Source organism: Canis lupus, chromosome 33, assembly GCF_048164855.1.
Source record: "Canis lupus baileyi chromosome 33, mCanLup2.hap1, whole genome shotgun sequence".
In the NCBI taxonomy this organism is placed as follows: Eukaryota; Metazoa; Chordata; class Mammalia; order Carnivora; family Canidae; genus Canis; species Canis lupus.
In genome coordinates this window covers 21,855,396-21,869,061 of record NC_132870.1, presented here as the reverse complement: position 1 = coordinate 21,869,061, position 13,666 = coordinate 21,855,396, and the positions used below count along the sequence as shown (strand labels likewise).

General features: G+C 40.3%; 1 protein-coding gene across 2 annotated transcripts in view; it reads right to left on the bottom strand.

Moving 5' to 3' along the window:
- The window catches only part of DAPP1 (dual adaptor of phosphotyrosine and 3-phosphoinositides 1), a 48,294-nt gene that overhangs the window by 26,340 nt on the left and 8,288 nt on the right, over window positions 1-13,666 (bottom strand). For both annotated transcript variants that reach the window (XM_072809950.1, XM_072809949.1), the window contains one exon: window positions 1,803-1,925. In XM_072809950.1, the coding sequence (XP_072666051.1) occupies window positions 1,803-1,925 (123 nt within the window). The remainder of the gene's footprint in view (window positions 1-1,802; window positions 1,926-13,666) is intronic.

Sequence of the window (13,666 nt, the reverse complement as noted above, 5' to 3'; positions counted from 1 at the left end):
AAATGAATGAGAAAGAATGAAGAAAAAAAGAAGAGAATGACAGAAGAGGACATAGAGAATAAACCAGATGAACCACAACCTCAGCCAGCACCTTAATTTTGGCCTGGTAGGAGCCCCAGCAGAGAAACAGGAGAACCCACTTGGACTTCTAATGCACAGAAACTGTGAGATAATCAATGTAGTTGTTTATTTTTTTAAAATATTTTATTTATTTATTCATGAGAGACACACACAGAGAGAGGCAGAGACACAGACAGAGGAAGTAGCAGGCTCCTCACAGGGTGCCCAATGTGGGACTCGATCCCAGTACCCTGGGATCACACCCTGAGCCGAAGGCAGATGCTCAACCGCTGAGCTACTGAGGTGTCCCTCAATGTAGTTGTTTAAAGCCATTAAATTTGGGGTAATTTGTTACGTGGCAGAGAAAACATGGAAGTCTGGAAACCCACAAAGAGGACTTAAAAAATGTCAATTCTGTGTTTGAGCTCATAGAAGCCTGCCATCAATTATTTAGAGAAATACTTTTTTTTTTTTAGATTTTATTTATTTATATGAGAGAAAGAACATGCAAGAGAGCACAAGCATTTGGGAGGGGCAGAGGGAGAAGCAGATTCCCTGCTGAGCAGAGCCCAGGGACCCCACGATCATAACCTGAGCCAAAGGCAGATGCTTAACTGACTGAGCCACCCAGGTGCTCCCTGGGAAATACTTTTGAAGCCAGTTTTTCCCTCTATCAGAGGGAGAGGAGCCTTAAAAAAACAAAACAAAACAGAACAAAAATGTTTCTAAACTGGAAGAAAAAGAGGATTCAGAGAGAAAGGAGTGTAGATGTTGCTACTGAGTTAGTGACAAGGAGGCCCAGTCTACACAGAGGAGAAAAGAGTAGAGAAAACTTGCTTATGCCAGATCAGCATGAGAGATGCAACACGAAGGGATCTTTTCAGAGGTATACAGAGGTGCCATCAGAACAGTAGCAAAACAATAATGGTTTGAGGTTAACAAGTGGGTGCCTGGGCAATTTCATGGAGTCCTCACATCCCTAGTTTAAGCAGACAGCAACCCCCCATGAACCCAGAAAAGACTTGCTACGTGTCCGTAGAGGCCAAGGTGACAGATGCTGACTGAAAACCAGTGACTCCCCCTGATTATCACAAGGCAAGGGCAGCTTCCCTGATGAGGAGCGCAGCCAGGAAGAAGCAGGGAGGAGAGAGACTCCAGAAGGACTGGATCATCACAGGCTTGGGCTGGGCAGCGACTGGATTAATTTCATTAATATTCAGAGGAAGTGGAGCTTTGAGAAAGGTCGGTCCACTTACAGAAAAAAAAAAAAAAACTTAAAATTTGCCTTACTGCCTGCTTGAGTTTGTGCTTATGGAAGCTGTACAGACATGAATCATTCTGATTTTTCAGGGGAAGCAGGGATATTAAAAGGGCACTGCGCCAGGTTTCAGGGATTTGGATTCTGGTGCTGTTTCTATTGCTGATTTATTGGGTGCAAAGACACTTTACCACTTTGGGTTTCAGGTTCTCCACCAGTCAAGCAAGACATTAAACAATTCATAAAGTGTCCTTCAGCTCTCACATTTTCTTCCCTGCGAAGGGAAGGAGGGAGAATGTTTCTTACAGCCCACCATTCAGAGCTTGGAATGCTTAGACCTGGAGATCTAACAGGAATCAAAAGAATTTTTTCTGGCAATGTAAGAATTTTGTTATCTGGTAATTTGAGTGTGATGATCAAGTCAATGTCCGTGTTAGGAAGAGATGGGACAATGTTGAATTCCTAGAGTTCTTAAGTCTCCTACCTCACAGAGAGAGAGTACAGCCCGGTCCGTTCATTGCTGTCCCTCAGAAGGTAGCTTCCATCACATCCGTTTGAGAGGAGAAGAGCCTCGGCTGCATGACGTGTGAGGTTGCCGTGATACCACCTAGGAAGGAGAGAACCACACTTTCACTCAGGACAAACCACAGGTTGACTCTTCCTTCCCTGGATTTTCCTCTCAAAGATTACCTCAGCAATATTCTCCACCATGGGTAGTCCAGAGACCAAACTCTCAGCCCAAACATGAGGACAAGGAATGCTTTGGGCTGGGCTGAGTGGACTGTAGAGAGAATTGGCTAACAGCAGTGTTAGGGGTTGAATTGTGTCCAGGAGATTCATATGTTGAAGTCTTCAGCATGTGACTTTATTTGGAGATGAGGTCTTGTCTTTAGCAAGTTATAATGAGGTCATTTAGGGTGGGTGTTTTCTTATAAAAAGGGCATATTTGGAGACAGCCTTGCAAACGGAGAATGCCCTGTGAACCTGTGAAGATGGACGTCTTACAAGTCAGGACGAAAGGGCTGGAACAGATCCCTCCCTACAAGCCCTGGAAGGGACCAACAGAAGTGACAACTGCATTTCTAGCTTCCATCCTCCAGAACTCTGGGACAATCAATTTCTGCTGTTTAAACCACCCATTTTGTGGCACTTTGTCATGGCAGCCCTAGCAAACAAACATACAATGTTACTGTGCAAACAAATTTTTTTCAAAGTCCAAGTCAAAAATAACCATAAGAATAAGGTTTGGCCAATTTTTTCTGTTTTTGATTTCTCTCTCACATTCTCTTTTGTACGTGCTGTACTGCATTTTGAGTGTTGGAAAACCACTGAGCAACTGTACTGGAGTCCATTGTCTTGACTGAAATGAAGCTGAACACAAGGAATTTCAACCTGGAGTTGGTTTGCCTGAATTCTATCCAGGTGATAGATACCTCTACCAGCTGTACAACCTTGGGCAAGTTATGTAACCAGTCTGAGCCTCTGTTTTCTCCCTTCTAAAACAGGATTCATACTAGCCATATTTCATGGGCCAGTTGTAAGTACTGCTCACATTAACACACATGAAATGGCCAAAACAGGCCTAGCAAAGAGCTGAACAGAGCACACAATTGTTACACGAAGCCACTGAGACCACAAGGCCATAACTTGTGATATCCTCTGTGGTGTGCTTTTCTTGTTGCGTGAATATAATTGTTTTATTACTTTGAATTTATTTTGGATAACAGGAAGCTAGATACTTGGGACCGTTGCTGCTACAAGGGACCCCCGGCTCAGGGCGGCAGAAGGGAAGGGGACACAGGCAACTACACAAGGGATGTCAACTATGTCAGTGATTAAAAAGCTATTGCAGAGGTATGTACAAGAACTTCAAGGAAGAACCCCAGTTCTTGGGGGTTCACCTGCGGGTGAGGGCTCCTGGTGTCACGAACCACCCTGGCATCTGCTGTGACATCCCTCTGGCATGAAAGTTTAGCCTGGTAATAAAAAGTACACATAAGACCATCTGTGGAAGGAAATTTCTACATAGGTCTCCAAGCTATCTGTTTTCTAAATCTGCATTTCCCAATACATGCTTCTTTAGCATATTTCCTCTGTGGGGCACAGATGCCTCCATCCTGTATGAGAAATATATTTGCTAGCTGGAAGCAATGGCAAGGAGAAATATTTTGTAAGAACACCCACTAAGCTGTTTAAGCACAAAGCAGCCCGGTTCATTGACCTGATTCACAGATGAGTCCAAATCTTCTTATTACAAAACGCTTTCAAAGGATAATTGGAACCTTGAACTAGTACAATGTTGCATGTCAGTCATGCCTCAATTAAAAAAAAAAAGAATGACTGGTATAAAAAACTTCAGGTTTGGGTACAGCCAAAATTCTAATTCTTTTTGATAGGTGAAATCTTTAAAGGTCACAAGCCCTTAAATACATTATACCAATAATTAATTTTTGGATGAATATTTTGGCATGAGGGTCCATTTGAGCAATAGATCACTTATTTGAAATAATAAAACTTGATTAACAAAATTCTAAAACATAAAGGATTTGGATAGTCCTTTGGATTCTTTTCAAGAGAGATCCGAAGTCTGTATGAGATCCGAAGTCTATGTTTAAAACATTTATAGATTGCCTGGATCCCTGGGTGGCTCAGTGTTTTGGTGCCTGCCTTCAGCCGAGGGCATGATCCCAGAGACCCAGGATCAAGTCCCACGTTGGGCTCCTCCATGGAGCCTGCTTCTCCCTCTGCCTGTGTCTCTGCCTCTCTCTCTCTGTGTCTCTCATGAATAAATAAATAAAATCTTAAAAAAAATTTACAGAATTCTTCTGATAATTACAGCTTGATGACATTTTTTTTACTAAGAACTTTATTATGGTAATTTTCTAAATAATAACTATATATGACCAACACATAAGAAATACTTGAGTATAAAGCAAGGAGAATCAGACTGTGCTCTAATGTGGAACATCTCAGCACACGTTAATTTCTGGGTGGCAACTTGATTGAGTCACTGTCGCTATCCCCTGGGGGTTTTATGGAGTCCTGGGCTTGGGATAACCTAACACAGAGACTGTCACGCAGCCTCCTAACTTCATGATGTATATGGGGCAGTGGGATCTTCATTCCCCAAAGAGCTCTTCCACATATATCTGAACTTCCTCTACTAGTTAAGTATTCCTTTCCTAGAAATTTTGATGAGCATATCTTCCAAAGAAGTGACTATAGGTCCAAGAACATTACATGTCCTTTATAGAAATATGTCCCACTTTTGGTAAGATTCAATCAAGACCTCATTCACACAAAGAGCTAAAGGTTGAAAATAAAGTCGATATTTTCCCATAATCAACCTCTACATTTTATCACTCAAATTTTTATTTATTAAGCTTCAAATCTGTGCAGAATATGGCACAAGACTTTATAGAAGGCAGGTCAAAGGGAGCAAAAATGTAAAAGCCTCAGTCTAGAGTCTATTCATTAATTATTTTTTAAAAAATATTTTATTTATTTATTCATGAGACACACACACACAACACACACACAGAGGCAGAAACAGACAGAGGGAGAAGCAGGCTCCCTGTAGGGACCCTGATGCGGAACTCAATCCCAGGACCTCAGAATCACAACCTGAGCTGAAGGCAGATGCTCAACCACTGAGCCACTCAGGTGCCCCTGGGTTCTATTAATTTAGTCAAGAGGATAAGACAAGTACTTTGCAAACCCTGTCCAAGAGAATGGTTCCAGGGAGAAAGATCAAGACCATTATTAGAATGAACCAATACCTGAGTGAGCCTTAAAGGACATGTAAGTTGTTTTTTTAAAGTGTGCATTATTTTTTCTGATTAGAAATCATGTATAGTAAAAATTAAAATATGTACACATACAGAAGAGAAAGTGAAAGTCTCTCACAAAAGGGGAAATATGTATTCAAATAAATCTCAATACTAATCAGAGAAATGCAAATTAAGATAACAATGTGATTATTTTCTTTATTTGCCAGATTGGCTAAAACTGAAGAATTAGAGAGGATTAGGTATTGAAGAATACAGGCCATGGCTATTACCATCTACTGTTGGTAAAAGGGTGTAAGTCAGAGGGGAATCTAGCACATGTGAACAGAACATGGATGGACGTATGACCAGCAACTCCTGTTCTAGTGTCTGCCTCCAGAACCACTCACACATAAGCAGATGGAAGTAGGAACAGAGGTGTTTCTTGGTGAGAGTAAAAATTTGAAACCAGCCTAAATATCTACCAACAATGAAATGATAAAGTTGAACTCAAAGGATAAGATTATGTAATAAGTTAACTGAAAGTGAAAAGGTGTTGAGAGCATTTCATTGCCAAGTGATGAGGGCAAGGGGTCAGGTGCTACTGGCACTTTGGGACGGGGGCAGAATGCTTAACTCCTAACAAAGAACGCTGCAGTCCTGAACAAGTGAAAATTGTCCTGCTCAGAAGCCAAGCGCACCCCCACTAAGAATCACTGAAGATGTTTGTGGTACGTGCACACATCAAGGTTGATGGACCCCAAAATATGTCAGTAAGTTAGAGGAACTAGTGGCAGGTGCAGTATGATACCACTTATTTAAAAAAAAAATCTTTTCCCTCCATCCAAAAAATAAAATACATATACATTTACATATAAAGGCATGTAAACACATAAAATAAAAGTCTGAATAAAAAGGGAGCCTGGGTGGCTCAGTTAGTTAAAACATCTTCCTTCGGCTCAGGTCATGATACCAGAGTGCTGGAATCAACCCCCTCATCGGAATCGCGTTCTACCTGTGCCTCCCCACACCGCCGCTCATACTCTCTTTCTCTCAAATAAATAAAATCTTAAAAAAAAAAAGTCTGAAAAAAATGCACACCAAACTCAAATCCTGGAAGGAACCAAGATTCAAGATGCTGTTAATTTCTTCTTTAACCTCTTGAGATAGCCCTGTTAATAGTTTGTTTTATTCTTTGATTTATTCAACTATTGTGTGTTGAACACTGGAACTGACCTAGCACTTTGGGGATTGGGAGAGAGAAGGAGAAGGAGAGGGAGAAAAAGAGAGAGAGAGAGAGAGAGAGAGAGAAGAGAGAGAAACTTTTTCTCCATTTAAGCCTGGTATGATTTGGAATGACAATTGTTCAGGGAGCTATTCCATGGGAAAGGAATTAAGAGGAGTGCAGACCTAGAAACAAGAGAATGGTAGGTGTGTCTAGTATCAGAGCACCACTTGGTGGTGTGAGTAACGGGGTGAGTGCCAGCAGGGCACAAAGGCAGTCAGGGGTGTGAGATGAAGCTGGGTGGTTGGCCAAGTTACATAGGGCCCTGGATATTGACAGATCCTTGGTTGATGGCTCCACGGATTTTTATGGCTTAATACGCACATCTGACAGCTCATTACTTAAAGTTCTAACTGTATTAAACTGGGTCCCACCTAAGCTCCTATCATTGAAACTGTGTTAAAAAAATTATTTTTTGATTATTCTGATTTTTAAGGAGATGGGTCAGATTTTGAGGAGCTTGAAGTTTGTAAAATTTGGAATTCTCTTTAAGAAAATTAATATAAAATTACCAAAAATAGGAAATCATTTGGAATGAGAAATCACAAAAACTTACAGATTTAAAAAGCTGAGAAATATTACAAACATCACAAAACCAAGAAAAATAACTTATTTTCATTAACTGTCTCGCATACCATTATACTTTTTTCCTTTACATTTTTGGTTGCATTATTTTTGATTATTTCTTCATATGACAATTTTATAATATCTTTTTCTAGAGAGAGAATAGAACAATAATTTGGTCTTTTATCTAAACTATTTTAGAAATTATTGACAGCATAGAAAAATTATTTTCAGGTTTATTGGTAATGAAGTTTTTTAAATTGTTGGCAGATTCTGGGACCTCTATCAAATTTCTCTCAAATATGAGCTCTAAGATTCCAGGATATTTTACATTTTCATGTATAGGAACTAAACTTAAATACTTTTTGAGTGGATGACATTTATTAACTATATGGCTGTGGTCTGTACTAAGGAGGGGCCCTGAAGCTGAAGCCTCATTGGTTTTACAGTAAACTTCTTTCTGGTGACCATAAAAATTGCATATACTTCTAATCTTTAAAAAAAACAAACAACAAATGTTTAGTTTAGGGGCGCCTGAGTAGTTCAATCCGTTAAGTGCCCGCCTCTTGTTTTTGGCTCAGGTCATAATCTCAGGGTCATGAGATTGACCCCCACATTGGGCTCTGTGCTCAGCGGGAAGCCTGCTTAAGCTTCTCTCTCTCCCTCTGCATCTTCCCCTGATGGTGCATGTACACTCATTCTAGCTCTCTCTCTCAAATAAATAAATAGATCTTTAAAAAAATGTTTAGCTTAGTAAATAAAATCCAGTGTATAATCCCCACTGCAACCACAAATTTGGTTTATGAGTCTTTTTAAAAATTCTTTTGTACAGTATGTGATTAAACCTCAACCCTAACGAGACTCTTACCCAGTCTTTGGTACATATTGTCAATGACAGGAACTTACTACTTTATAGGCAAGCTCTTTTCATACTGCCATGATTGATGGCCAGAAAACTCTTCCTACACTGAATTGCTGTTTCCTGCTGTGTAGCTTTCCACAAATGGTCCCAGAGCTACTTATTGGAGTTCTTTTTTTTTTTTAAGATTTTATTTATTTATTCATGAGAGACACGGAGTGAAAGGCAGAGACATAGGCAGAGGGAGAAGCAGGCTCCCCATAGAGAGCCCAATGTGGGATCATGACATGAGCCAAAGGCAGATGCTCAACTACTGAGCCACCCAGGCATCCCTACTTGTTGGAGTTTCATACAGGATACTTAAACAAACAGTTAAATCATTTAGATTGTACATTTTCTCTTTCCTTCACCTTCAACTTCTCTTTTTATGACAGGCTTTCAGTTCCTTTATCACCCAGGGATCTTATCTTCTTTGAATACCTTCCAAATTTTAAAAATCTATCTTAAAGGTAAGATCTGATGTGTAAAACTAAGCCTCAAAGGATCTCCCTTATTCTAGGGAGGTACACAGTAGAAGTAGTATTCTGCTAGGTACACAGTAGAAGGCATCCCAAGATTGCATTCATTTCTTGACAATTGCATCATGCTGCTGATTCATGCCGCACCAACAGTTGATTAAAACTCATTTTCCTCTGCTGTTCGGTCACGTCTTCCCCAACTGCATTAGGAGGCTGATGTTTTCAGAAGTAAGTCCAGTAAGAAACCTTTTTACAACTAGCCAACACCAACTGAAAAGAAATGCTAATAAGCAGCTAACTTGGATCATAAACGTTTATGTAGTGTATGTAACGTGGAGCATCAGTGAGAATTCTGTGGAAAAGAGACCATGCCTTTGTCTCTGGTCATTTCCTTAGCTCCCCTGTCTGCTCCAACTTCCAACTTGTTAGGTATGTGACATCCAAGTAGCAACTTTACTGTTCTCAGCAGTCAAGGTGACTAATAACAACACTATGGTAAGAAAACCCTTATGTTTCCATATGTTGGAAACATATTGAAAATCTGTCTTCTTTTACAAACTTTTATAATGATTCTTTAACTTTTGCAGGAGAGAACAAGATACAAGATTTGTTAAATATAAAACATTATAAATAGCAAGTCTTGTATCTTATGCTAGATATGATATGCTAGACATTGTGCTAGGCAAGGGAATAGTTTGGAATAAGGTTCAATCTTTCCTGAAACAAAAAATTTAAAAAAAAATTCTTTTGGTCTCATTTTTTCTGAAGAAGTAAAAAAGAGCAAGAAACTATTTATAACATACATTCAAGTAATGTTATATTCTTTTTTTCCCCCAAGGCCCACACATTGCTATAAATATGTTTCAAGTCTAATGGAGGTAACAGAGCAGAGACTCCTCAAGCTTCTAAAGAATATTTGCACTGGGTTTATGAGATTACCCAAACCAGCAGTTGACCTTGAAGGAAACAGTGGTGTTACCCCTTCCATGATATAGTAACAAAGTAGGAAACACACACCCACTAAAGAATTTTCATAGCTGCCTCTCAGTTAGGTACAGGAAGCCAGCTCAACCACAGAGAAAGGCAGACCAGCTAGATCCAGCAGCTGGTCCTCAAGCCAGCCCCTTCTCCCATTCCAGTGCAGTGCCCCTTTGTACTAGCGCCTTCAGGGAAATTGCCCCAGCATATTGGTGCCTTCATAGTTTTTATCCCATTGTGTTTTATTGTCTTAAGTCACTGATACAAAATTAATATTTCATTTCTCTCTCTCTCTCTCTCACACACACACACACACACATATTGTAGGCACACACACAAAACACAAAGTATTATAGGAAACGACACTGTATTTCCATAGGATACTTATTATATACCATTTTCTTTTCTCTTCCATTTATGTTTGACACACATGATTGTGACCCACTACATTGACTTTATGGACACTAAAACATTGTGCCTGGTGTTTGAAAAACAACACAAAGCCTTGCTACTCAGTGCCCTGCCATCTTGTTAGATATGTACATTCTCAGGCCCCCCTACACTTGTTGAACTATAATCTGTATTTATCAAGAGTCTTATATGATCTATAATGAAGTTTGGAGTTTGAGAAACACAGAGGTCAAGTACTCTTGATCCTAAAAACTTTAATTTGTTTCAGTAACTTCAATGGTTTGAGTTCACGGTGTTTCTCACCTAAAGAGGAGTACACAGAGAGCAAAGAAAGTACTAGGTGATCTTAAAGGTCTAATGGGGAGGAAAAGAGGAGGATTTGCACACAGAAATTTCCCAAATAGCTGCACTCCTAGTGATATGGACAGTAAATGATATAAGAGGGGGAGCTCACAGGGGACTGGCATATCAGGGAAGGCTTCATGGAGGAGGAAGACCATGAATTGACACTTTTTAAGAATAAATATAGGTTTAAATAATGAGAGAAAAGGGCATTGCAACAGGAGAAATGACCTAAGCAAAGGCACTGTGGTTGACACATGCATGGCATTTATAGGAAACAGAATGTCTTGTTGGAACAGAGGCTTTATATTGAGCAGTAATGCCAAATAACATTGGAAGAACAGGTGGGCATAGGAAATGATCTTTCATGTTAAAACTTGAGCCACTCAACCATTTGGATTATATATTTCTTGGCGAGAAAATTTCTTAGTAACCCACATCTACAGATTATTTACATATTTATTGATTTATTCTTCCCCTTCCGGGCAAAGAGAAGTGACACAAAATCTACATTCAGTCCTATCAAAGTTATAAATAAAATATATATTTCAATCTAAAGCAAGAACAGAGACTCCTGATTGTGTGACTGTAGCTAAAAGTCCTTGGAGTTGAGCAGTCAATAAAAACACTCTTTAGAGAATGTTCTTTTTCCTTTGTTTTCAAAATTATTCTCACTTTTGAATGATACAGACACACTCTGTGTACCCTCTAGCTCAAAGGCAGCAAATGTATAATATATGATGTCCCCCCTCTCTTTAAAGGCCATGGATGATATAACTAATTGATCTGTTTTCTTTCTGGCTAAGGTTATACTTGGCCTCAGAATCCTTCTCAACACACAGTTGATAGAACATAAGATAAAACTATTGAGCAATCCTACTCCAAGCAATCTTAACTTGGGTTAACCCGGCCTTAGCACTTGAATTGTTCTACAGGATTGCTTGGCTGCTGATTTCCTTCACGTTCATTTGGTCATGTGATTGGTTCTAAACACCATGACTTTGTGAGAAATAAAGTTCTTGGCCCTTTACGCCATCAGAAATTGTGGGTTTAGGATAAGGAAAAACCTTGTCAGCCCAAGAACTATCAGCACTGCAATGCATGTTACACTAAGGTCGTGCCAATATCTAGGATAAGACAGTGTTGTCCGTATAAATACGTTATATCCCATATTCACAAACGTGAGCTTATTTTTCCATTGATCATAGCAACAGACCCTGTCCAAGTGGAGAGAACCAAACAGGCCTTGCAAAGTTTTTAGATATTAATGAAGCCTAAGAGAGGCCTAAGTGTTATGCAGAGGTTAGGCTGAAGATAAGCTCACCAAAGTCCTTCTAATAAGGCAGTTTTTGTCATACAACCTGCTTGTCTGTGGCTTTTCATATTGCCATTCTGAATGCCCACATTTACATGTGCTAATAGCAGAGCTAAATGCTGAGGCCAGCTGTGCCGGGCATTAGGAGACATACCTGAGTGATGATAGAAGCAGGGCTCTGGCTAGCTGGTCAAATGAGGAACTGAAGGTAGCTCCGAAACTTTGGGTTTTTTGCTTTTGTTTTTGGTGTGTGGGGTTTTTTTGTTGTTGTTGTTTTGTTTTGTTTTGTTTTTTGTAGGTGTCAAAACTCTCTAAAGCAAAACAGGACTGAAGGGAAAGAGAGAATTTTCCCAGGAGTCGGAGATCAGGGCAAACCTGTTCTTGAAGGAGTCCAAGGAATGAGGAAAGCAGTTCTGAGGATGGAAACAGAATCAGAGGCAGAAACAAAGACTCAGATAGTCAGAGAGTGGCACAGAGATTCAGAACCAGAGAAAGGCACAGTGGCTCCCACATACAGCGGAAGCACACAGGGCAGTGGCTTGGGAAACACAAAACAGAGGGACACAGAGTATTCAGGGGACAGAGGCAGAGAAACCAAAGAGAGAGAAGGACACAGACCCATAGAGATCCGCAGAGCCTCACTCATAGATGGGTCGCCACACCAGGGAACTCAAGGACTTGCAGGGACCAGGGGGGAAGTGTCATGGACCCCAGTGTGGGAGGATGGGTGGCAATTTGTATCTCATTCCTGCCCAGGTCCTTCGGGCCATCCCCAGGTCAGCCAGCACAGTGCGGGAATGGTCACAAGACTAAAAGAGCATTACTGGTCCTCCAGGGATTGGGGCTTAGCAACAGTTTGATTTGGACTGGGAGCCAAACCTCAGAGACTGATTGGTAAAAATATTTCATGGATAAGGACTTGCAGAGGCCTGGAATGTCTGGGTAGAGACCCACGCCAGAGATTTTCTCAGGGGCGCTCATCCACAAGTGGAATCAAGCTTGACTCTGCACTCATTCTCATTATTCTTGTAGTCTGTTCTGCATAAAATACTGCTTCCAGGTCATTGTCTTTGGACTGGAGTTACTGCTGGCAAGCTGCTATTGCAGGTGGCTACAGAAGACAGAGAGGGCCACTTTTAGCAACCTACAGCTACCAGAGAGAGCCCCAAACTTTGTAGGATGAAAAAAATACAGACAGATCTTTGTTATTAGTTATCTCCTCTGTGTTGCATGGTTCAGATGATGCCTGTCACCATGTGTAAAAACTTTCAGGTACAAGGGAACAGAATGAGTCTGAGGGTAACAAATGCAAATGTATCATCAGGGTTGGTGTGGAAGAGGGCTAAAGTCAAGGACTTTAAATTCTGGTCTTGATTTTGACTCAACTTGGGGGAATTCAAATCTTCAGACATCTGCTCTTTGCCAAGTGGTGGGCTGGCGTGGAGCAGACAAGGATGAATCAGCTACAGTCCTGCTCCCTGGGAATTGACCATGTAAAGGAGTTTACTGTGTTCAGCTAAGAGCAGGTGGACAAACCTCTCAGTGCTTTAGGATTGACATTTGTGAAGTGTAGTATCTAGAGAATCAATCCAAGACATAGTATCTACTGGTGTTAAGTCAGAATTCTACAACTGCAGACAACGTTAGAAATAGGTAGTGGTAAAGAAAACAAAGAATGAATTCAAAGACACTTGTGACATTAAGGTTTTCAAAATACCTTTGACATTATTTTGAAAAACTATACAAATGCAGAACTCATTCTTACTTGAATGTAAATCACTTACCGTGCTTAGCTAAGTGGAATTACTGGCTTCTACCTCCTTTCCTCTCTTGCTGTTCCCAGGTCACCATTCTAGTTCCTTATTCACCAATCTGTAAAGTCCCTCATTAATTAGTTCTCTTGGCTCTGGACCCATTGCTACCTATCATGAGCTCAACTACCAGATTAATTTACCAGATTAATCTAAAAACAAAACATGACGACCACGTAATTCCACATTCCTAAAAGCATTCAGTAAGTCCATATTGTCAAATGGAGTTTGACCAAAGTCCAAACTCTTAATCTATATAAAGCCTTCTGGAATTTGGACCAACCTAAATATCCAGACTTTAATAGAGGGAAACAGGTTGATCCGGGGAAAAACCAGACCCAGAACTTGCTTAGACACAGACTAAAAATAGATGACGGAAAAATATCCTACCAGAAAGCAAGAGAAAAATATATATATGTGTTATGGCCACAATTTTATCTGTGTGTGTGTGGGGGGATGTATTTACAGAAAAATATTTTTAAAAGACTGAAGACAGGT